Here is a 25,911-nt window from a genome sequence, read left to right as displayed (position 1 = left end):
TTGTGTTTGTTTTCGTTTTTTTTTAACCTATTTTGGTTTGAGTTTCTAAATAGCAGTTCTGGTTTCCTCCCAGTGAGCTAGAAACTGTTCCAATAGCAGTACAGTCATGCTAAAGCTTTCTTTGTAATTCACATTTTGTTTATTTTGTTATGATAGTATTTTTAAGTTGCAGTTATTGTTGGATAGTTTGCGATCCCACATTTCTTTGTGTTTTTGTAATTGGAAACATTCACCCCACATATGTGTTATCATCCCTGCAGATCTCATCCTCTGTGCTCTGCACAACAGATTGAAGGTCTCTGATAATCACAACTTGGTCACAGCTGAAGTAAACAGCCCGTAGAGGTGCAGACTGGGGCCAGTGTTCAAAAGCAGTGGTTCCCGAAATGGGAATCGGGACCCCTCCATGGGGACACAAGAAGTTGCAAGATTATTTTATAGGATTAGAGAGAAGACAAATGCAGTTCTGAAACCCCAAATCTACTACTTTCTGTGACTTCTCTCAAATCTTTGCTTTTAAAATTATTTATATTAAAAATCTGAGACAGAAACATCTTTTTAATAAACATTTTATTTGCTTTTTAGGAATCATCACAAAACAAGGCAGTACAGTTAGATGATGTTTTCCACACACTTTACTGCTCACGAGATGACATTGATTAATTCTCAGGGATCATTTGGATAAAAAGGTTGCAGACCAATGTTATATGTTATAAATACAGTCCTACAAAGAGCTCCACATCTGTTGCTATAAATACCCCTGGTCCACTGCTTTTCACTGTGGTTACCATCTTTAGCACTGGTGAATAACCCCACATGTATTTCTAAAGAATATACCAGTGAAGTAGTACTTCAGAAATCTGTGTGCCTCTGCAGTGACTTTGAAAATTATTATTTAACAGAGTACATGTCAAGGCTGAAAAAAGGGTACAGTATATATAGAGGAAAGATTGATTGACTGAGAGGTTTATCAACCTATCACATCCAGCTGTAGTGCTTACCACTTGTTCGTCCACTTAATCTCCAAAGGCTGTGCCATGTTCCCAAATCTTCCCAAATTTGATGGTTTTACTCTTCTAACTGGTAAATACGGTGGTGAGCTCTAAACTCAAATAGCTTAAAAAGCCCAAACTGGCATCAAAATGTCTGTTCTTCTACTCTGTATGGTTGAGACTTTGTCTCTCCGTGGCAAACACTGATAGTTAGTTACAGGCAGCAGCTCCATGAAGATGACCTACGGGCAAGTCAGCACAAGTGGCTAAGCCTTGAAACAGGCTTTTGTACAACAGTCTGTTTGAGTTTAGGGAAGAGTTTCAATTACAGAAGAACAATGTTTTGTGTAAATTGTCAGCTGATGACTTAAGTTTGTCTGGCAAGTCTGATTGGTCACTGTCTGCTCCTTGTAAAGCTCCAAGACATGAATTTACCTTTCAAGTGTTAAATATCAGCAGAAGTTCTCCCAAAGGAAACATCATGAAAAATTAAAGATAAACAACTTTGTGCAGTGTTTATGTAATTGTAATGTTAAGTGCAGCGTGATGAATACTACTCCAAATTAGCTGGGGATATTGGGATATTTTAGTGTTTCACTTTATTCTGTGACATCTGAATTTTTATTGTGTGTTGTGAATATTCTTGGTCCCAAAAAATAATGCAACACATTTAATTTGCTTTTATTGCAGATCCATGCACACACATATATGCACCCATATACCAATATCCATAACTAATTCTGAGTGGTTTCATTCTACTGAGAAGGGTTTCATTAAGTTTTCTATGAAGTCAAACTCACGATGTAAATGTTCACCCAATAATTCAAATTCAGTCTTTACCTTCTCACCCTGATGCTGATGGGGAGCAGGTGAAGTTATTAAGTCCACAAAACATTTCTGGAGCTTCACAGTGAAACAAGATTCTCCTAAACAACTGAAGAAGCCGGGGACTTGTTTTAAAATGTAAAAAACATCCAAAAGACTAAAACAACGACATAAACTGGATCCACACGGCTCATCCAGTGCAATCCAAGTCTCCAGAAGATCCCAAATTGATTTGAAAAGATGTTATTTACACCCTTGATGTGCAGTCGAGCTCGTGCACCCACTTCAGACAGGGTGTGCACTAACACTCTAGCAGCTAAAGTGAAGATTTCAGCTTAAATAAGGGTGTAAATAACATATTTCAAATCAATTTAGGATCTCTGGGCTTCTTGTGTTGTGTAAGATGAGCTGTATGGAGCCATTTTATGTTGGTTTTCTTTCTTTATTAGGTTTTTATAATAAGTCTCCAGCTCATCAGTTGCTGCAACACTGTTTTGCTGTGAAGCTCCAGAAATGTTTAGTGGACTACCAAACATCACCTGACTTTGCATCAACATGCGAGTGAGTAGATAATGACTTTAAAGTAAAGAGTTGGGTTGCAACATTCACTCGAGAACAGTGATATTTCTTCCTCTGGCTGTGAGATATTTCCAACAGTCCCTTAACGCAGCATCCTCCTGGGCAGCGTGCGTGACTATCTGCGCAGCATGCAGCGATACTGAGCTACAGAAAAGACTGCTTACATTTAAACCCGAGCTGTACACTGTGTACCGTATAAATACAAATCACGAGAGAAATAAAATGGCAGTTTGGATCCATCCTCCACGCCCACGTTATGTTTATAATATTCACGCAGGACTGATGAAGAGTGGTGATACGATACTACGTTTTTTCCTGGAGACATTTTAGGAATAAAAACCAAAACCATTTTGAAATGTTTTTGATGTTGTTCTATCGCGTTGAATTCTGGGCATTTCTCGCTCTGCCCTCCCTGGTCCTCCCAACTTCTCGCAGCTGTGTCAAGTTGTTGTAAATTATACACTACAATACCGGAAACGGAGGGTTTGTACGTCTAAAATAAGAGCGTATTTTAAGGAAACGACATAGAAAAAACACCAGTATCACACAGTTTAAAGTGCTAGACAGGACTTTGAGATAGTTCACAGAGCTAAGACTGGCCACTACAGGCTTTACATTTAGCTATTTGTTTGACAAACACAGAGTGCAAGTCTGCATCGGATTTATTTTGAAAATCGTTGCCGGAAGCTACACTGTCTCATGCCGTCCAGCTTGACACCGGTAGATGTTTCACTCCCTCCATTCATTTCATTCGCACACAGTCGCATCCTAGCAGCGAGCCCTCCCCTCCTGTTTCTCTCCGCCTGGAAAGATGGCTGCTCCGGTGGTGGTGAGAAGCTCCGGCCCGGCGCTCTGCCCGAGCTTCGCGGAGGTCTGTTCGTTCCTGGAGCGATACGGAGCGGCGCTGGATCTGCCCGAGATGACTTTCCCGCAGATGGAGAGGTATCTGCGGGACACTACGACAGGTGAGAGATCGCTGGCGGTGGTGGTGGTGAGGCGAAGAAGTGGTGGAAAGCTGCGACACTTGAAACCGAAGGAGAAGGGGTCCACCACTACCACCATCACCATCATCATCGTGATGATGATGAGGATGACGAAAAACGTTGAGTGTGTGGCCCCGGCAGAGCAGCGGTAAATTGAGAGTTTAGTCAGCGAGCTTCCTCGCTTTCTCACCGGTTGTTGACTCCGACAGATCCCGTTTCCCTCGAAAGGAGAGCAGTTTTTTGTTCAAGTTTCCGAGGAAACATTTGGACTGAGAGAAACCCCGCTAACAGAAAGCTAGCCCCACTCCAAATTCAACACACTTTGGACTGTGTTGTATGTTTGTGCTAAAGTTAAAGGAAACGGACTGAAACGGGGGTGCAGAATTTGCCAAGCTACCCCGTGGGGTTTTAGTAGGAGTCAAGTGACAGGTCGTCGATAATGTTGTCAAGGCTGATATTGATCTGTTAACGCTAAACTTGGTGTGGGAGCCATGATGCAGCACAGCATAGTGACCACACACAGCCAACCAGCTAGCTCCGGAGTGTTGTCAGGTGTAATTTTTCACCGGCCTTGCCTCACAGGCAGTCGGACTAGAATGACATCAATCTCCCTTGTATTAATGTGTTGACCAGATGCTGACGGAGATAATATTTTCCCTTTAAATCTGTACTTTAGCTGGTTGTCAAAACTGAGCGACTGATGTTAGCTAAAAACAGTGGATGTTATTTTTTTTGCCATTGGTAGAGTGGCTGTCAAATCTGCACAGGCGCAGTAGGGACTCTAGCTGCTGGCGGCTAACTAGCTAGCATCGATGATTCCATCAACTTTTAGTCAAAGTACAACACGAAGCCCTCGAAGTTACCCTTCATTTAGCGCGTTATCTTTCTTAAAATGAGTTGTGTTGACACGAAGCTGTCGTGTTTGTATCTTTGCAGACCGTGTCAACCAGTTTAGCTTGTTAGCTAGCTAGTTTTCAGTTACCGTTAGTTCGGTTGCTTAGCTTCTTCACCGTAACGTTACATTGAACACAGTTAGACAGAGCGACTAATATTTACTCAGCTGAGATATTTCTCTGACATTTCAGGCTCAGGAGTGTAAATGCGTTTTCACAGAAGGCTCCGAGTCTGTTTATAATGTGAAAACATAGAAACTTTCAGTTTCAGCAGAGAAAGCTGGAATTTCCTGTGAATTCATGGTTCCATGACTGTCTCACAGCAGACCACACATTAAGCTTGTTTTTGTTCCATGGTTGTTTTTAGTCATTATCGTATTTACAGTGTTTTGAAGGCCGATCATAACAGTATCATGACAACAATAATAATGGGTCAGATGTAAAATAATTTCCTGACACAACAAGTAACTCTTATATCCTGAGTTAAAACAAAAAAATATAACTTTGTATAGGCCCAATAGAGACAATATAATAATGACAAATACAAAAGTAGGGGTCATGAAGGAAAATGGCCCCTTCGTGCCCACATTCAGATAAACATTTCATGAATTTTATAGCTTTTCTGCTTCTTGGAGTTTTTAACAGAAATGAGTTAAATGTCAGATTGTGTTAGAAACACCATCAAGGCCTCTCATCGCTCCAAGATTTACAGTGAAATTCATTTTTGAATTCTTCTGAGTTAATTTTTTTTTACGTTTGGCCAACTTTAGAGCTCCATTGTTGAACGCTAAAATCATTTGTTATGTATGACTGTGTTTACGTTCACACATCCATCTATCCTGGCACCCAGGAGCAACAGACATATAAACATCTATTTACTCAGCACTGAGTGAACAAAATAAACTATTCATAAGCTAGCACATTACTAGTTATCTTGAAGTGCAGAAATATTTTTAAAAGCAACACTGTTAGTGCAGAAAACACATTTCATTTAATCTTAGCAGCGTATCAAAACAAGTGTCTACTTTTTATTGCTCATCTCAAGGCATTTAAGTTGCGCTGATAAAGTGGCTCATAAGCTCCAAAAGATTGCAGTGCTGTATGAGTCTGTCTGAACACAATTTACATTCATGGCTGGAAACATAAATGTCATTTTCCTTTTTATTCATTCAGGAGTGTTGACTGTTTTCCAACAGCAGCTGGAAGAAATGTGAAATGAAAATACAAGCAGATACAGGACTAGCGTTTAAGGTTGAAGCTCAAGCTGTTATTCTGTTGTTACAGACTTTTTTTTTTTTTTACTGTAAAAAGGTCATTAATCAACCCAGTTGTTTTCATCCCTCTGCACCAGTGTCAGCTATCCATCGCTCTCATTCCCTTGAACATAATATCTCGGGAACGCCGCGTGGGTGTTTCTTAGAATTTCTTAAAAAGTCAAAGGTCGACTTCACTGTGACATCATAATGTTCTGCTAAAAACCCTTTTCTGGCCATTATTCAAAGCCATAACTCAGGATCAGCAGGAGAGAATGTGACTAGGAAGGGGACGAAATGAAAAATTCATGTCACGATTATCTTGACCAGAAAAATTGTGATTGACGATGTTATCCCTGTAATCATTAAAACCTGCATAAAACTCTTAAAATGGTGCTAAAACATGCTTCAATCACTCTACCTTACATAATGTTAAGAAACAAATATTTTTGTGTCCTCACAGATAATGCACTAGACTTTGTCTGTCTAAGTGTAGACAGCAGTTTTTCTGCTGAAATCATATATGTCGATATAGTTATAAGTTTAATTTAGCCAAGAACTACCCTTTCCTTCAAAGTCTGGATAGACATGGATGTAATATGCAGCTTGACCGAGGCTGCATGAAGTTGGTTGTTTACATTCAAAATCCAAAACGACACTAAAGCTGTGCAATCACTGTTACACACAGAATAATACAAATGTTGTCCAAACATGAATGTAAATCTTCTTCCTGTGTTTTGTGATTTGATTGATTTTCAAAAGGGAGATAATCTCCCCCCCTAAACATCAAGATCGTGTTCAGCTATTTTAAGTTGTGTTTAAGGGCCCTTCAGCAGGAGGACTGTTTGTTGACACTGGACTTGTAGTGATTTACAAAAAGTTTAGATGAACACAGTTATATTTCTAATCATCCTGTGTGTTTTCCAGTTCCTAAACCCCTTGTGGAGCTCCACGTCAAGCTGCTCAGAAAACTGGGGAGGTCTGTGTCCACTGACCGCTGGGAAAAATACCTGGCTAAGGTGAGGGCTCAATGTGTGTGTGTGTGTTTGTGATGTGTTTGGCTGCAGACTGACTGCACTTAACATGAGTAAACATGTCTCACTGAAGAGGTTCAGTAAGTTCAGTATTTTACATTTTAACTGTGTCAATTTATCTTTTAAATTATCTTCCATAGTTTGACAGTTTTTAATGGCTTTGAATTACTAGATAATAGTGGGCGAGCATTGGGACAGAGACCATATGCAAGTATCCAGTGACTATATCTAATCCTTGTTTCCTGTAGGTTTGCCAGGAGTTGAACAGTACCTGGGCATGGGAGCTGGAACAGAAGGGCTACCAGGAAATGTCCATGGAGTGCAAGTCAAGCATCCTCAAAGTATGAGTTTTTATTTCATGAAACATCTGCAGACAATGCAACAACCACATTAAAAAAAAACTGTTCTCCCCAAAATCATAAATACATTTTTTTCCTCTTACCTGTAGTGCTATTTATCGGTCGAGATTGTTTCGGTGTGAGTTGCAGAGTTTTAGAGATATCGTCAGTAGAGATATAATGGAACCAGATGGCACTCGGCTCGTGGTGCTCAAAGCACCAAAGGAAAAAAAAAAAACATTTAAAAACTCAACAGAAATATCTCTTTCCAGAAATCATGACCTGGTTACTCAAGATAATCCACAGACTTTGTTATTTTTGATTTTGGTGTGAATTGTCTCTTTAACCTTCTCTTTGTTTATGTATATCACCTCCTATATAAGCCCCTCCTTACGTTTATTTTGTCCACCCTGCAGTATCTTTGCGAGTGTCAGTTCGACGACAACCTAAAGTTCAAGATGGCAATTAACGAGGAGGACCCGGAGAAGATGCGTCTGCAGCCTGTAGGTCGGGACCGGCAGGGCCTGATGTACTGGCTTCAGCTCGACCAAGAGCAGAACATCCGACTGTACACAGAGGAGCAGGACGATCTGGACGGATCCACCTGGAGATGTATTGTCAGGTAGGACTGTTGTCTTAATGTGGTGGATATTAGTGTGTCGACTGGTGGTACCAGTGTCTCAGGCTGCAGTTTGTTCTTTCTTTTGTTATTCTTTCCTCTGCTTGTAAAAAAAAAAGTATTTTTTACAATGTGGAGCTTTACAAAATTTTATCTGTTAAATTTCCATTCTGACCTTGACTTAACGTTGACTTAACGTTGACTTAACGTCGACTTAACATTAGAGGCTGCAGTGCTGCAGTGCTGAATCCCTTAAACACTTTCTGCTATTCAAATCATGCCCTCCTGCTCTCCTGTTGTTTGATATCCTGTTTGAGTCACTGATCCAGACTCTCTTCTCAGGACACGTAACGACCTGGCCGAGGCTCTGGAGCTGCTGAAGGCCCAGGTTGAGCCAACCCCGAATCAGGACCAGAACCAAGCTGGACCCACAGAGAAAAATGCAGGTGTGTTTGGCGAATGAGTACATATTACCTTTGATCGTAGGGTTTGTATTATGGATGGAACAATCATTAGTCAAAGAAGTGCTTACAAATGCATTTTAGCCTTAGAGCTGTAACTATTACATTAATCAACAGCAACTATTTTGATGATCAGTTTGATTAATTTTTTAAGGAAAATAAAGTCTGATTCCAGCTTCTTATATGTGAATATTTATCCGGTTTCTTTCCTCCTTTATGACAGTTAACTGAATATCTTTGGGTTGTGGACAAAACAAGACATTTGAGGATGTCACTGACAACATTTTCCACATTTCTTTTTAACAACCAGTCAATTGATCGAGAAAATAATCAACAGATTATTCAAAAGATAAATCGACAATGAAAATAATCAATAGTCGCAGCCCTAGTTAGAGAAAATATTTAAAGTGGCAGTTTTGAGGCCAAAGAGGGAAACCAAACTTTTAGATTAAAGTCCAATATCACACATTATTTTCTTGCTTGTTCTACAGTATGCCAATAGTCACCCTACAGTTGTTATGATAATGATTAAAAAATCTTAAAATACCCATGACGTCAAGATTGTTTGTGTGTCTGTGTGTGTGTTATGATGAATTAGTGGATGAGGCCGTTGGAAGCACCAACCCCGAACCCTCCAAGACCACGGAGGAACACACTGACAGTAAGAAGGTTGATCCTGTGACCGAAGAGAAACCCCTAAAACAAGGTACCAATATTTTACACCTTTATGTTTTCTTTTATGAGAAAGGCACTGTTGAATCAAGATATCTTTTTAAAAATCTGAAAAAACTGGATGATCACATGTGATCGAGCAAATCCATCTTAGCAGACTTCAAAGTTTGCGCCTATGGCCGAACACACAGTGGTTGAACCAATCGGCGTCCTATGAAGAACAGCAGCTGTGGGCATGGTTAAGATGTGACGACCAGCATGAGAAGAGACTGTTCATTTGAAAACAACCGCTCCTCAAGGGAGCTTACCATAACTGCTATAGGATCAGTTACGTCGGAAGTGGAGTTTATTTAAATTAAAGAGGGACAAAGAATGACGCTGAAGGATTTTCTTGATAGAAAACATGTTTTCACCCCTCTCTCGACTGACTTTTGTTAGATTTTGTTTCGACAACTGGCTCTGTTGTTGGTAGCTCCCTTACTGTTGATGTGATTGGTTGAAGTTAGCCTGTGATAGTAATGGTAGACAGTTCATCCAAACACCTGACAAGTATTTTTTGTGCCTGTCTTTTCCAAACAGTTTCTAGCAGTACCTCTCCAGGTGGTCTTGTGTATCAAACCATCTGACACATCATGTTAATCCGCTCCCTGCACTTTCCTCTTGTTAGCAGTTTCTCGATGTATAACTATTTTGTCTTTTTTGTTTTGCAGTGGTAAAGCAGGAGCAGGAGCAGACGCAGCCGATCAAGCAGGAAAACACAGCGGCTGAGGTCCAAGAAGAGAAGACAGAACACAAACCGCCTGTCTTTGATAACCGCGTGAGCACGATCACCACTGTCATCAAATCAGAATCCAGGGATGCCGATGCACCCAAAAACGCTGTGTCGGTCGTCATGGCACCAGGTGCGGCCGTGACAAAACCGGAAATGAACAAGGAAGAGGAAGCAGAGCGAGCAGTGGTCAGGAGCAGCCAGCAGGCTAAGATACCACTGAAGAAGAGGGAGCTAAAGCTCGCAGAGAGCTACCACAGCAACCACCTGAACAACAGTAACAGCAGCAGTATTATTGTTTGTAACCCTTCAGTGATCCAGACCAAAGACAGTCATGGAAGAGAGGGGAGGGTACCGAACTCATTAGCCCCCCCTGGTGGTCAAGCTGCTTCACAACAGCAGCAGCAACTAGTGGTCACTGCATCAAGGCAAGAACTGACCAACGGGAGAGCGTCTCTCCTCCTGCCACACAAAGAGGGACAGAATGGAGTCATAGGGGTCATAGGTCAAGTCGGTGTTGTAGGTCATGTAGGGGTCATCCGCAGCCCATCTGAGCGTCACAGAGCCGCTGAGCAGCAGGAACAAAATGGTCCGAGTTTGGACCAGCAGGGCTCCAGAGCTGTAGAGGAGGACAGGGAGGTGAGCCGGCAGTCAGTGCTGGTCAGGAAGGGACCTGCTGAGGGGGAGGCGAAGGCAGCTCCTCCTCCTAATGTAGCAATGGATTCTCCAACAGCCAGAAAAATACTGTCCTTAAAATCTGACAAACTCCCTGAAGTTGTAGTGAGAAAACTGGATTATGTTATGGTTTCCTCAGAGGCACCCAAAAGACAGACGGAAGAAGATCAGGGTAAAAACACAACAGAGGAGAAGTTAGACAAGGGAACTAAGACTGGTCATCAACAGAAATATGACAACCTTGATGAAACTGAAGAGGAAAGAGAGGTGTGTGGACGCCCTGTGGCAACAGAAGGAGATAAAGATGAAAAGAATAAAAGCACTTTAGGAAAGGAGGAGGAGAGCACTGTTCAGCCTCTTAAAGTGGACCAGCAGGATCAAAAGGACCACCAGGGAGACGGGGTTAACGGTGGGTTGGCAGCTCCGTTGAGGGTGAAGGACACTGGGCTTGGATCAGAAGAGAAGCAGGGTCCCCTTGAGGAAGCCTCCTCTGAGCTCCAGAAAGAAGGAATCAGGTTGAAGATCAAGATCCCTCCCCACCGGAGAAACAAGTTAAGGGGGAAAGGGGGAAAGGAGGAGAAAGAAAAGGAGCAGGAGGTGCAAGAGGAAGGGAGGCCACTGAGGAGATCAGCAAGGATTTGCAGGTACGTGTGGTGGATTTGAGAATAAATGTGTTATTCTTTGTCCATTGTAATCTCAGGTACAGCTGGTTTGATTCTATACCTTTTTTCTTGAAGATCATCTGCTTTGCCAACCTGCAGGCCGAGCTCAAAGGTGGCTGAGAGCCAGAAAAAGAAACCTCAGAAAAAAAAGGCTCTGCCTACCAGAACGAGGGAAGAAGACGAGGAGGAAGAGGAGGAGGAGGAGGAGGAGGAGGAAGAAGAAGAGGAGGAAGATGAAGAGGAGCCGGACTCGGCTGCAAAGAAAAACAGCAAAACGCAACCTGTCGGTCAAATTAGGAAACAAAGGGTGAGAATGAATAAATGAACACATAAACTTCTTCTGCTTAATTTTCCATCGGTTTGACTTGTTTCTCTCTTCCGGTTGTGTTTTAAGGGCAAAAGGAGGCATCGACGCCCGCGATGGTCCACCATTCGTACAAAGAGACGCAAACTCAATGAGGGAGGAGAGGTGGAGGACAGAGAGAGGAAAAGAGGAGAGGAGGAAAGTGAAGGAGGGAGCGACTCAGAAGAATCATCTAAATCAGAGGAGATTCCCAGTGAGGACGCCTGCAGTCAGTGTGGGCTGCCCAACCACCCCGAACTGGTGAGAGAGGAGCATGTGTGGTTGTGCCACAGACTATTTTATCATTTTATTGTACATATAAACCCCCGTCCTCATACATTTGGGTACTTTTGGTCTGGGGCTGTTTTTCTATGATTTGGGCGACCAGGGAAAACTATGCCTCTTCCTGTTTTGGTTGTGTAATGGTAGACACGCTTTCTTTGTGCCGTAATTTAACTTTAATTTTTCTGGAAATATCCAGCCCGGTGGCAGACCGAATATAGCAAAGTGAGCCAATATATTCATGGATGATGTACATTTTCTACAGTCATTACGCTGTGCGTATGATTAGTTAAAGTAAAAAAGTCGTCCATTGCAAGTTGAAACAATAAATCCGTTATCAAAACTCTTCTCCTCATCTCAGATTAAACAGTAATACTTACACTGATGGTTCACATTTATACTGAGCAAACAAACAAAATATTGAAGCCATTTAAAGGCTCAGTAGTCCACATGTGGTTTAATGTGGTGAAACTGTGGTTCAGTCACTGCTGGCTCTGAATGCAAAGAGTTACTCACTGTATTTGTGTTTGTGTGTCTTCAGATCCTGCTGTGTGACTCTTGTGACAGTGGATACCACACTGCCTGCCTGCGGCCGCCGCTCATGTTGATTCCAGATGGAGAGTGGTTCTGTCCGCCCTGCCAACATGTAAGCTGTACACATTTAACCTGTTCAAATTAACAATACAAAACATATTGATGAGCATACCCTCTAAAATCCTTTAAACACATTTCAGTGGTACTAATATAGTGTTGAGGTTCGACACAAGCACTAATAAACAAAACGTTTTAAAGGAGGAGTTTTCAAACATTGACAGATTTGTGATCCGTTTGGTTTTCACACTTCAGAAGCTGCTGTGTGAGAAACTGGAGGAGCAGCTGCAGAACCTGGACAGTGCTCTGAAGAAGAAAGAGCGAGCAGAGAGGAGGTAAATGCACACACATGCACATGCTTTGATCAACTCTCAAATTCAGAATAATGTGGATTTTGACCCTCGTGTCTCGCTGTCTCTCCAGGAGGGAGCGGCTAGTGTACGTTGGAATCAGTGTGGAGAACATCATTCCTGTGAGTAAAGAGTTTTTTCACTCAGAGGTGCTACATCTGGAACAAAGAAGCTTGCTCGCATTTCAATTTTCACTCAGCAACATTTTACAGCGAATCAAATCTCTCAGGTGTTCATGTGTTTTACCTTCGGTTTCTGAGTTGGAGCAATGAAAAACAAGAACAAAGTTTTAGACGGCGTAAACTTGTGAAAGAGACTTAAACCAAACTTGACATGGTGGCCATCTGTTTGATTTTACTGTACATCTGTTTTTGAAATTTTACAGTGCAACATTAAAAATTAAACACGTTATGATTGTCTTAGGAGGGAGATGAGGAGGAAGAGGAGAAGTCGCCGAAGAAGAAAGATTCCAAAAAGAGCAAAAATCTGGGAAGGAGATCAACCAGAACCAGGAAGCACATCAGCTACAGGTGGGTGTGGCCTGGCGGGCATTATGAATAACAAAGTTATGTTACATTCAGGTGTAACAAAAGTATAACATGCATTTTATTCCGTATAAAACATTTGCATAACTATGTATGTAATCATCTTGAAACCTCAGTTGTTTACATTCATGTAGCTCGCAGGCTTCGTCCGTTTTGTGTTTCCTGCTGAATTTCTTCTGCTGCAACAAACTGATGATCAGTTGAAAAGCATGCTCAGACATACCGGTCCCATTATTGACTATTTGACCTCATGATGTACCTGAAGAGCTCTTAAAATAGTTAGTTAGCATTGCAACTGCAAATCTGTAGTGTCACCAGAAATGTGTGTTTTTCATTAATCATAAATATGAGGGGATATAGTTTTTTTTTTTTTTTAAAAGACGACGTGAAACATGAAATCCCAGACAGACGATCAACATCTGTTTTCTATTTGTGTGTTGCAGGTTTGATGACTTTGATGATGCCATTGATGAGGCTATAGAGGAAGACATCGGAGACCTCTGTGGTGGTGGTGGTGGTGGTGGTGGTGAGTAGATGATGTGATGGTTAAAAAAAGTGAACTGCAGCATTAGAAATTATATATAGAATATCTTTTTATTCATGACTTCCTTAAGACAGCTGATATTCAGAGCAGTTCTGCAGTTCAGTTGGTGTGTATGACATTATATAGTGAGCAAAAATAGGAAGAAACCAATGAAGAAGAAATTGAAGAAGACCTGGGGGTCTGGCAGGAAAGACAACAGTAATGAAGGCTTAGTTTAAATTAGTTATTCCCAACTTGTCATTCCTGTGACAACATATTATCAAAGTTGTGAAACTGACACAGCACAATGTAATGCAGCTGTTATTTATGTTATTAGATTACACTTCCTGTTAGGATATATCAGAGGTAAAGAGCAGTTGCTAAATACAAAAAATGGATCAATAATCTAACAATATCATTATAATAAATTAATTCCTGATGTATTAAACCTGATAAAAAAGTCAGACAGCAATTCTTGTTGAGGTGTTCAGTACATGCATAAATTAATCTCTAGCAACTAAACTGAGATACTGAATCATCGTCATCTCTGAATGAGTCAGTGGCTTTTAGAAGTGGAGGTCCACCGTCTGGTGACTGAGTGTGCTGTGGACAGCTCAGCAGTCATTGACAGTGTGACGCTTCCTTGTTAAAAGCATATTAAAAGACAGCAACAGCCATAGAAAAAATCTAACTGTTAACTCTGTTGTAAATAAGAAATGTGTGCAGTTGACCTTATCTGCAGTGCTTGTAAAGCATAATTAAATGATTCAAATCATTATTTCCACCTCTGAATTCAAGATATTTAGATTTGCAGGAAAATAAAATAGTCATATTTAGTCAGCAGTTTGTTATTAAATGTACCCAGAGCCTGCCGAAGCTCTGATGCAGCATTTTGATAAAATCCACCGCATGAAGTTGTCTGAGAACCCAAACTTTAACTCGAACTAATCTCTAACTTGGACTGTTCTGATGTCGGCGCAGGACAAGGGAAAGAGATCACACCTATCCTGTCAGATGACGGCAAGGAGAGTCAGCGGCCAATCAGAAGCCAGGGTCGTCCTGCTAGGAACAGGAAGAAACGGAGACTGAACGACCTGGAGAGCGACAGCACGGCAGCAGAGAGTGAAGACGAATTCATGCTCAGCAACAGGTAACACACACATTCACACACATTCACACACATTCACACACAAAGTTATCTTTTCTCCTCATCTGGCTAATTTTTTTCATTGTCTTCCCCTTAAAGCTCAGAGGATGAGGATTTTGGTGCGTCAGGTGCAGATGATGATGAGGAGGAAGATGAAGATGCGGGCAGCGACGTGGGCAGCTTAGAGAGCGGGACCCGCCCCAAACGGGCATTGAGACGCGTGCATAAACGCCAACCCATCAAGACCCAACGCAGGGGCAGGAAACGGCTGAGACGGCGGCGGAGACGCTCCTCTGAGGAAGAGGAGGAAGAAACTGAAGAAGACATGGGTGAGTTGCACTGCGAGACTGACTTTATTTATAATACAGTTTATTGTCTGCTTAAACTAATTCTGTTCTTTGTCATATATTGTTGCAGACTCAATATCTTTGGTTTTTGAAAAAAACAATTGTGTAATAATCGTGAGGTGCAATTCAAACTTCTGCACATCTTTCAAGGTTTTGAAATTCTTGGACTACAAATGATGAATAAATGACTTAAAATGTGAGAAAATATCTCTAAAAAGTTCAAAAGTTAAGGTGACGTCTTGTTTTCTCCTACCAGCCTTCAAAACCCAAAGACAATCACTGATATCTGCTATAAAACAAAGAAAAAGAGCAACTCTTCACACTTGAGAACCTTGAACCAGAGAATATTCTGATTATTGTTATTAAAACTGTTATCTGTAAGTCTTCACCGTCTTTCTTCATGTCCTCTCCAGACTCGGATCAGTTCAGCGACATGACTGACAGCGACGCTGACAAAAAAAGGCGGGGTCTGAGGCGGGGCCAACGCCAACAGGTCAACTACCGCGAGACGTCAGAGTCGTCAGACAACTCGCGGGCCTCCGCCAAAAGGGACAAAGTTAAACCACGCGGCCGACCACGAAAGGAGCATTTCTCGAGTGACTACAGCGATGGTCAGTCCCTGCTGGTGTCTGCAGCATCATTTCACTTTTAATTCATGCAGGTCAAGAAATACTTCTCAGAGAAGAGCAAGTAGAAACTAGAAGCTGTTGTCTTTTATGTTTTATTGAGTTTACTGGAGTACTGTAGTATGGAGTATGGAGTTTTAACTGCATCAGATATTTTTTATAGTGAAACATCACTCTAGTAAATGTGTAGCCCAGAAACATAAATCACAATTTTTTTGTCTTTCTTTGGACACACACAAGACGCACGCGTCATTAACTGTACCAGCAGAGGTTTATTCCACCCAACAAATCCTTCCCCTTTCTTTTTCTTTTAGTGTCGCTTTCCTCCAGAGACTCTGATGAGGAGGAGGATTATGAAGACGAAGATGATGATCAGAGAAGGAGAGTCAGCAGGCAGAGAAGAGAGGAGGAACACCTCCGGAGAGACAGGATGAGAGAAAAGCGGAGGAGATACGAAGACGACGAGGAGGACACTAGAGAGAGCGGCAGGCGGCTGAAGAGGAAACTGTCGGAGAAGGACAAGGACAAAGACAAGCGGAGGAGATTAAAGAGGACAGACAGAGAAGAGGAGGAGGACGTGGAGAAGATGGGCAGGGGGAAGAGGAGAGAGATTCTGTTGCAGCAGCGGCGCAAACGACTCGCTCAGATGCTGAAGAAACGGCGGCCTTCGACGGACGAGGACGAGGACGAGTCAGAGGAATCGGAGTCATCGTCGGAGGAGGATCGTCCAATCCGCAAAAGACTCAACCGCATTGACTCTGATGATGATGAAGAGGAAGACGAGGAGGAAGACGAGGTAAGGCAGAAGACAACCAAAAAGTCTTCAGTGGTGGAGAGGAGGGCCGACAACAAAAACGACAGCGACGCTCAGGAAAAGGAGAGGGGCCGTAGCCTGTCTCCATCAAACGGACATCGGACCTCCAGAGGCCCCGCCAAGCCTGGGGCTGGAAGTCCCACTGTGCCCAAGGACAGTGCAGGATCAGGCAGGCAGGGCAGGCACAATGGCCCCTTACATCCAGAGGAGGAGGAAGATGAGGAGGGGGAGGAAGAAGAGGAGGAGGATGAGGAGGAGGAGGAGGAGGAGGAGGAGGGCCAGACAGACTCATTAAACTCTGTCCAGAACAGTCCGCAGTCATGATGGCTGTGTTTGTGTGAGTAACGCTCGCTTCTCTGTTTCAGTTTTTTTCTTTTAACTGTCAGGCCTTTTTACCCACAATCCACCTGTGAAACTGGATATCTCTCTCCCTCCACCTCTCTCTCTCTTCCCCTTCTTACTCTCCTGTCTTGCTCTTCCTCCTCGCTGTTGTATTGTGGTAGAGTGCTATCCACCATCACGTGCTGTACGTCACAACACAAACTCATGAGTACCCATTCACACTCGTCGTCGCCAGCCAGCCGGACCAAAAGCGACCTCGCAGCAGGACTGGCAGCACTTCCTGTTTCAGTGGATGCACTCACTAACACACAGCCAGAGGTTATCGTGACCATTTCGCTGAACTCTTTGAGTTACGGACGTCTGTCATGTGGGTCCACGTGGCAGGAGGACAGTAGATTCTGGACCTGATTGACTCGGACACAGGAGTCTGTTTGTAGTGTACCTCATCCTAAAGCACTTCGTCATTCTCATAGCACTTAATGACCCACCACCAAGGAGAGTGTCCGTGCCGAACCGAACACTTTGGACCACGTGATCTGATGGTTAGAGACCAGACTTGATCCCACGCTGGTGTCTACCCATGCAGATAGTTTTGGTTTGGGATATAAATAATTGAAGTGAATGGATGTTTGGTGTTTTCATTGTTGTGGTGCTGAACTGAAAAATGACCAAGTAGAATAAAGGTTAAGATGTATACCAGATAATCACATATTTCAAAGTCTGTCTCCCAGCAGGAGGACATTTGTTGCATGTTTTCATCCCTCTCTCTCTACACTGACAGAAAAGGCCATAAAATAACCTAAAACTGTTAACAGTAAGTCTGTCGAGTCTTTAAATCCCCTTTTCTCAGTGCAGGGAGCACCACAACTCTCCACTGTGTCTAAGACTGATGCCTCAAAACCTGCAACAATAAAACCAAAACTATCTGCATGGTTGGATCATATTGGATGTAACAAAGAAAATGTTTGTTGTAATTAGAAATAACTCTGGGTAAGATTATGTCCCGAGTAATTGAATGATGTTACATGGTCATTGACAGCCTTATTTACATGCAAACTACTGTAAAATTCAAACTTTAGTCTAATTAAGGCGACACACTGGCTGAAAAAAAACGTAGTTAGACTGAACCTGCTCCAGTCTCACAGGTAGCGCAACACTAACGGTGCACTCAAGTGCTTCTTGTCAAAAATGTGGTTAATAGAGTGCAGCAGGGATGACGTATTTTTGTAGTTTTGAAGTTAGCGACCCCCTGATTCCCTTGACAAAACATTCACTTCCTGGTTTTAGCCAAGGAACTTAAAAAAAGAAGAAAGGGTCATTACGTCACCGAATCTAGTTTTTGGGCCAGACTGCGTGGTGCTTGTATTGAAGTCAAAGGGAGACGCGTGGAGAAACGACCACAACCCCACATTTCTGCGTCGTATGACTTTTGATGAAGAGAGTAGTCGTATCAGTGGAAATCAGTTGGACCGGCCCCGGTTTGGTCATCATATCATCAGCCCCGTCAATCACTTGGGGGGGAAAAATCGGTGGTAACCTACTCTCTGTCATTTCTTCATCAGAAGTCATGGGATGTAGATATGTTGTGTTTTAGTGTGTTTCTCCGTGCATCTCCCACTGACTTCAATAAAACTGTCACCACAGTCTGGCCCCAAAGCCAGATTCAGAGACGTAACGACCCTTACATCTTTTTTTTTTTTTTAGCTTTCTTGGTTTTAGGACTCACTCCTGCAGCATTCAGAGTTTATACCACCAACTGTGATGTTTAACGTCTTGGCCAACAGTCGCATTTAGGTCATTTTTTTACATAAAAATCTCTGGTTACTCATTCTCATTCATTCTTTGTTTAATGTGATCATAAAGTGAATATTTTAAAGCATTGAAGTGTTTCTTTGACAGAAAAAAGACATTTGATGACATCACCCTGCGTTTCAGGGAGAGGAGCAGCCTCGAAAATTCAATCATCATCTTCTCACCTCCATGTTGATGGAAAGTCTCGTAGTAAAAACATTTCTGGAGCTTTAAAACATAACTCAAAGAACATTTATGTCTCCATACAGCTTGTCTGGCATATTCCCAGTGTTCAGAAGCCCCGAGATGCCAAATTGTTGTGAAAGACATAATTTACACCCATTTTTAAGCTGAACTCTTCACTGTAGCTGCTAAGTTAAAAGCGTTAGCACGCACCCCATCTGAAGTGGATACACAAGCTGTATGGAGCCATTTTATGTTTTATTAGCCGGCTCAGTCTGCAGAAGTCTCTAGTGTGCACGCTCAATGGGCCCAACAACACCGAAGATCCGAGTACTTTCATACCTGGGAAGTCGAGCTTTTTCTGCATCATAGTTTTGCTTTCATGGTAATGAAGGGGGCTACGCCTCCCACACTGTGTCCAGGTGTACAGAAATGTCCTTGGTGCATGCTAACGCTTTTAGCTTAGCAGCTACTTCTTTTCAAATCAAGTTGGGATCTGCAAAGACTTGCATCATGCTGGACGAGCTGTCTGGAGCCATTTTATGTTTTTCAGGGTTCTTTTTTTGTTTTTTAAGTTTTAAAACAAAACCCCATCTCTTTCAGTTGTTTAGCAGAATGCTACAATGCTGTTTGCTGTGAAGCTCCAGAAATGTTTTGTGGACAACAAAACTTCACCTGTCTTTCCATCAGCATGGAGGGGGGAGGAGATGATGACTGAATTTTCAGTTTTGAACAAATTTTCCTTTAAAAATCTGACTCCAGTTGGGATACTGTTGGCTGCAAAGGATTCAGCGGTTCTCCTAGTTTAAGCAGTTAGCTGGTCAATTTTATAAATAATGGGTCTGTAAGTGCAGGCAGAGCATCCAGCCAGTCATTCAAACCAGTTTAAACTTCCTGAGCTGAACGAGGCTCACATTGGACCATTTTCCACTCGATGGATAACAATCGAGACGTTCTTTCCGACTACCAAAGTGTTCGGTTTCACTGCTCACTCATTTGTTCCATATGTTCACAAAGCCTTGGTTTGGTGGGACCACGTTTGCTGTACATACTTTGCCTATACGCTGTTCCTTGTAAGATAATAGATGTTCTGTTCTCTTAGTCCTCTTGTAAAATATAGTGTTATATTTTCTATATGAAGGAGAGGAGGAGAGATGCTGCTGTGAGTGATGTGTGTGGATCGATAAGGTTTCAACTGCGAGTTCATCAACGGTTCGCTCGTTTTGTTTGAGGTTCTGCAGCCGTTTGACTTGTGTGAAATAAGACCAGCGTGGAGCCCGTTCACCATTTAAATGTTACAGATTTGTTACAAAGAGCTGAACGCTGCTCACTCTCAGCCCCGTGTCGTACATCTTTAAAGGTTTTTAACATTTGGTATCCCTGAAGGGGGCCCCTGGAGTTTTTAAGAAGGGACAAAACTTTATTTTTTTGAGGAAAATTAACGCTGGTCACCAATCAAACAACTGTTTTCTCTACCGGCCATCTCTGCATCTGAATAACCACCACTACTTATCTAAGACGGATTTATCTGGTTACGTGGTGAAAGTGGCGGATGAACTCGGGTTGACTGTGTGGGACAAAAGATCTTTGAATGGAAGAAATCCTTTAACATGCAGTCAAAACACTGTCGAGGCTTGAAATGAGTTTTATCCTGCTGTTCACATACACAGAGCTGTTACTGGAGGGTTGTTACTCCCCGTCTTTGAATTCATAACGGTTCCCCCCTTCAGCGCAGAAAGCTCGACTCAAAAGAGCTTCTTTTGTTTCTTTCGGTCGGTTAAAAGTTCCTTTTCAGAAGCTGAAGCTGAAATGATTTGAGCCTGTATTTGTCAAACTTCTGTGAGTGTGAGCAAACAAAACTCACTAATTATCGTACTTAGAGCCGAGTGAAAGAGCAGCTTGTAAATAATCACATCATTACTCACATGAATGCTCAGAACAGGAATAGAAGTGAGGATCGACCCAACATCTGCCATATCGTTCATCCTTTCCACACATTTTTACTCACTGATGTCTCGATCTGCAAAAATTTAAATAGTTTGAAATCCTTAACAACTTCATGAGCAATTAACATCAATCTAACATAAAACAGCTGGTGTGCGGCCCATGGGCCAAAGTTGGCCCGCCAGATGTTTATAGTGAAACAACAAAATATGAATCGCAGATCCTGCAGTTTTGTTTTATCCCAAATTTTTCCCAATTGTTATTTTTTATAATCTGAGCGCGGCTGGCAGAGTGACAGTTGCAGGAAGTCAGTTAATGAAGGGAGCTCTTAGGATCCTAGTGCCACTTAACATCTCAACAATACAATAAATGTTTTAAGTGTTTTCTCGGTGTGAACACATCGATATAAATATGAATATAGGGATAAAATAATGGAAACAAACTGAAGCAGCAGACACATTCTGCTGCTGTCACTTCAGAGAAAATGTTCATTAAGGAGAATTAAGCACCGTGTTGACGTGTTACGGCGATAAAATTTCGCAGAAAGTGATTACAAATAAAATCAATATGAGATTGTTTCTTCCCTCAAACAAATCATTTTCCAAAATCAGTATTTTAATTACCTGTAAATTTTATTTTATTGCACAAGTTCGATGTAAATTGTCACATTTAATGCAAAGTTTTTTCTATCATGTCGATCAATGTGAATAAATGAACTTGATGTGTGATTGCCTTTTATATATAATAGTTGAATAATAAACGGATTACGTTATACAAAAACTTAACTTTTGAATAACAACTGAATAAACGTAATGTTTCTGTATACGTCTTCATTAACTTAATTTAATCAGACTAAGTTATTTAATGTATTCACTCAACGCGATAGAAAGACTTTGCATTAAACGTGACACTGTAATAAATAAGATGAAGTCGGACAGTTTTAGCTGCCAGTCCAGAGAACTAGCTGCATGGCTAACTGAGCTAACTAGCTAACTGCAGCTACAGTTGGCAGCAGTGAGCGGTCACTCTAGTGAGACGCTGCCCCCTATCTGTCCTGAATATGACCAATTCTTACACATTTTACCTTTAACCAGCCTTAATTTCTGCCACTAGGGGTCACTCAATCAAAACAAAACAAAGGTGGAGTAGTGTGGGATCATGGGAGATGTTGTCTTTTCTGTTGGACAACATTGCTGATGAAGCTCTGAGGTGACTCAGGCAGAAATGTTGACAGACGAGGTCACGTTTTAAAGTTTTATTCTCATCCACTGACGACCAAATGAAACGCACGTCATCTTCAGTAAAACAACAGACGTCTGGTTTGAACTCAACAAAATTATATAACAAAGGTGTAGTTGTTTTAGACGTTTAGAAGCTGAAATCTCACATATTATATCTTTAAATTTAAGGCAAAAGAAATGTGATCAATATATTTTAACTTCAGGGATGAGACTTTTTACTTTCACTTAAGACCAGAATGTCACTTTGATCCGTTTGATAAATACGGGCTCGGATCGGTCTGCAGCTCAGGAGGTGATCTGACGGGACGGGAGGTTCACATCCAGAATGTAGAGAGAGAGAAACTGTTTCATCGAAGCTCTGTTTTTACTTCTGATGAGTTTTTTTCACGAGTCCTGGGTCCAAACACACAACTGAAAAATCCAGCCGAGGTCTAAAAACATCTCAACTACGATTATACTTTAAAGGGGCACCATGTAGCTCTGCAGGAGGAATTAAACTCTGAATTTTAATATTTACAATATGAATGAGGTAAAAATACAAACTCAGAAATATTTTTTTTTTCCCATAAGTGAATAAACAAGCTGTTCTCAGAGGAAAAGGTGGCAGGGTCCGCCACATATAAACAAAGTCAAACAGTATAAACTGTGTTGTTCTTTAAGCTCAGTTTATTCAGTTTATTCAGTCATGAAAACAAAGAGAGTTTGATTATTTAATTTGTTTAGAGACAAAAAAAAAAATCAGTCATCGAAGATCTTTCTCTTCTCTTAACATTTCCTCCTCAAAACTACAGAGTGCTCCTTTAATTGGTCTTCATCCGAGTTAAAAACAAAGAAACACATTTCTTTCTTTATTCTTTTGTTATTCACACCATGAATAGCAATCAATTTGAAAAAACATCCTCTTTTATCCAGTAAAACGCTGGAAGATAACATTCATCTGATTTCTGGTCATTAAGGGACAAACTGATCGAGTAAAAGTGGATTTTAAATTTTTTTTACATTTCACATGTTGGAAAAAAAAACTTCTGTCGCTTGTCGGAGAATAAAATGGAAGAACGATATTTAAAGGTCACGAAACAGCAAACGGCTCAGATGAGAAGAAAGTTTATTTTTTCTACTTTGATTCCGTTTTAAACTTGACGTGGACTTTTTAGTGAGTCAGGCTCTTCAGTACTGTTGCCTGTATGTACCGATCTTATCATAATGTGCAATCTGTAAAAGGTCAATAACTCCTAGAGACGTTTCTGTAGCCATGTGAGTTTTCCAGTAATCTTATTTAATAGATCATGTTCTTTGACAGAATCCTTTATGATCATTTTGAAGAACAAACTGTAACGATTAAAACACTAAATCAAGTCTATACCAGTCACTTTTAGCTTTGGAGAAAAAACTGAGAATCAAATCAAAACCAGCTGATTTTTGCATAAAGCTTTAGAAACATCACAACTTCTGTTTGGTTTGTTTGTGCAGAAATAAGATGTAATTGTTGAACTGATCGCTGGGATTACAGGTGCTGCTCTCTACAGTCTGATAAACGTTGGTTTGTGGCGTCGACCGCCGGCTGAATTACTAAATGTTCTTTCAGGTACTTTCCTGCCATTGTTCAGGTGATAAGAAGATAAAATGCTCTCTGGTCAGGGCCTCGTTAGCTGGAAAATCCCCTTAAAGGAACAGATCACCCAAAAATGTAAATCCACTCATTCTCTCCTCGTGTCCACAGAAGTCGAGAGATCCCAAATTAATTTAAAAAACATTATTTCCACTCATCCTTTTACAGATTATGTACATGATTGAGGAGGCCTAAAGAATTCACAGTAACGACGTTATCTCAACTTTATTCTGTGTTTTCTGACTGAATTTCACTCACAATACGAGAGTCTGTAACCATAACTCTGCAAAATGAATAATTAATTATTAATTAATGAAGTTTTCTGTTGTACAGTGAGTGGAAACCAGCGTTAAGATCATTACCACACCCACTTCAGGCGGGTCGTGTGCCACCTGCAGCTACAGTGAAGATTTCTGCTTTAAAAGGGTTTAAACGTCTTTTTCAAAAAGTTTGGGATCTTGAGCTTCTGGAGACGGAAGCTCTGAACGGCCAGGGGTCAGACATGTTATTCCCTCAGTTTTCCTGTGATAACGAGTTTAATTTGATTTGTTTTTGTTTTTTGAGATCACAAGTTATTTATGTCATAATCAGGAGATAACAACTGTTGTTTTCTCGAGATCTTGAGAAAAGAACAGTTGTTGTCCTGAGATAACGAGATAAATGAATCCATTATCACAAGAAAACAAAATGAGAACCTTTTTAATTCATATAGATCGATAGATAGATAGATAGATAGATAGCTTAATGTTTATTAGATCAGCAGTGCCATGACAGCAAGCACACGACATGCATAGTGCAAAAATCCATTAAAAGTTAATGTGGTTTGCTTTGAAATGCCCAAAACACAGCCCACAGGGACCACTGTGTATGTCCTCGTGATTAATTATCTCATTATCTTGGGAAAACTATTCTTTTTTATTCCTGATATTGACATAAAAAACTCTTGATATCGTGAAAACAAATAAAATTTAGCTTGTTATCACTAGAAAATGGTTTAAATGGTCATTTTTGACCCATGACCATTCAGGGCTTCCGTAGATTACAGCAGACGAGCTGCATGGAGCCATTTTATGTTTTTTATCCTGAGCTGCTCCGGTTGTTTAGGAGAATGCTGCAACGCTGAAGCTCCAGAAATGTTTTGTGGACTACAAAACTTCACCTGTCTTTCCATCAACATGAGGGGGATTATGGCTGGATATTCATTTTTGGGTGAACTTTGCCTTTAATGATTACCACAGCTCCAATTTTATACCGCTTCTGAGCTCGACTGGACACTCAGATGATTTTCACTTGAGTCAAAACCAATAACTTTATTCAGTTTGTTACCCCGGATACATTTTCTCTCATCATGGTGGAAAACCTTTTTAAAAAACTCTTCGTCTGTTTTAGCAGTGAGGGAGGATTACTGTGTGTCTCAGCCCAGAATCATTCCACTTGAACCTGATGTGCATCTGAATCTGTTGGTTTTAAAATGTTCAGTCCAACTAATCTGGATTCAAACAGGCACCACAGGATGTGAGTGCAGCTCCTTCCATTTCTCTGTTGTACTGTTACTGTAGTATCGCTGTAACATAAATGTTTTCTAAGTTATTAAAACAAACATCCCCGGCATCTCCTCAAAAACTCACACCGTGTCTGTGCCTTCTTATTTTTATTTTTTTATTTATTGTTTTATCAGTGAGAGGAGTGGATCATCCTGCAGGAGAGGTCTGAGACATTTCTGTGGAGGTTTTCAGACTTTATCTGCTGTAAAAAACATGATGATGGTAGTCAAATTACCAGCTGACCATGTTCTTTGTGAAGGAGCAAACATGCAAGACAGATTTCTGTCAAGTTCTGACAATTAACCAGCCAAGGAGAGTAAAATATATCATAAATCAACCAAAACACTGGAGAGACGGTCCAGTTTATGTTATTTCTCTGCTGTCGTACAGCTGTGTTTTTAAACAGTGGATTTGAACATGGACTCTTAACGGGAAAAACAAACTACAGTGATGATCCCACAGACACATTTAATTTAATTCTACATATAAATATAAATAAATTAAATGTCTTTCTCTTTAAATCATTAAACAAACATTGGATTTCTCTATTGTTGACACTAATATCAATGTTATTCAAATGTTTTGATTTAACTTTTTAAAATATATTTTTAAGTTTCGGTATTTCAAAACAAAACTGTGGATGTGTTTTTTTCGACTGTGGGTTTTATTTTGAATGGTTTGACCGGAAATCATGGTAGGTGATTGTGTCTAACTTCACAGCCCTCGCATGTGTGCGCCTGCGCTGCCCTCTGGTGGTTACAATATGTAACTGCATCCAGAGTTTACTGTTGAATTACACATTCAGGGATTGTATGAGACTTTATGATGTCCGAAAACAGGAGATGGTAGAATATTTAGTTTAGAAAAATATACAAATTTAATTTCTTCTGAAGAAATACTGTGATGCAAGTGTAGCTCACTGCCAAGTACATAC

At 41.1% G+C, this 25,911-nt stretch overlaps 1 protein-coding gene across 4 annotated transcripts; it reads left to right on the top strand.

Moving 5' to 3' along the window:
- The first annotated feature begins 3,106 nt into the window (after positions 1-3,106).
- On the top strand, positions 3,107-25,060 carry rsf1a (remodeling and spacing factor 1a). Of its 4 annotated transcripts, none has more exons than XM_084350707.1 (18): positions 3,107-3,361; positions 6,453-6,544; positions 6,808-6,900; positions 7,314-7,519; positions 7,859-7,962; positions 8,576-8,683; positions 9,360-10,737; positions 10,855-11,062; positions 11,150-11,359; positions 11,922-12,026; positions 12,227-12,306; positions 12,395-12,443; positions 12,745-12,851; positions 13,310-13,389; positions 14,371-14,539; positions 14,636-14,865; positions 15,297-15,494; positions 15,824-25,060. In XM_084350707.1, exons 1-18 carry the CDS (start codon positions 3,208-3,210, stop codon positions 16,645-16,647), a joined length of 4,395 nt encoding a protein of 1,464 aa, XP_084206833.1. In that variant the 5' UTR covers positions 3,107-3,207; the 3' UTR covers positions 16,648-25,060. The 4 variants fall into 4 exon arrangements, with proteins under 4 accessions (XP_084206833.1, XP_084206832.1, XP_084206831.1 ...); XM_084350706.1 differs by having other exon boundaries at positions 10,831-11,062; positions 13,310-13,386; XM_084350705.1 differs by having other exon boundaries at positions 10,831-11,062.
- The last annotated feature ends 851 nt before the right edge of the window (positions 25,061-25,911 follow it).

This window comes from Pagrus pagrus (genome assembly GCF_965226575.1).
Source record: "Pagrus pagrus genome assembly, chromosome: 4".
NCBI classification, from domain to species: domain Eukaryota; kingdom Metazoa; phylum Chordata; class Actinopteri; order Spariformes; family Sparidae; genus Pagrus; species Pagrus pagrus.
The sequence above is the reverse complement of the archived record's forward strand: the minus strand, read 5'-3'. Positions and strand labels throughout refer to the sequence as shown.

Excerpts from the sequence above, each read along its gene's own strand:
- rsf1a (XM_084350705.1), top strand. The coding sequence starts at position 3,208 with ATGGCTGCTCCGGTGGTGGTGAGAAGCTCCGGCCCGGCGCTCTGCCCG. Across the intron at positions 6,545-6,807 it reads GGGAAAAATACCTGGCTAAG|GTTTGCCAGGAGTTGAACAG; the intron begins GTGAGGGCTCAA and ends TGTTTCCTGTAG. Across the intron at positions 7,963-8,575 it reads ACCCACAGAGAAAAATGCAG|TGGATGAGGCCGTTGGAAGC; the intron begins GTGTGTTTGGCG and ends ATGATGAATTAG.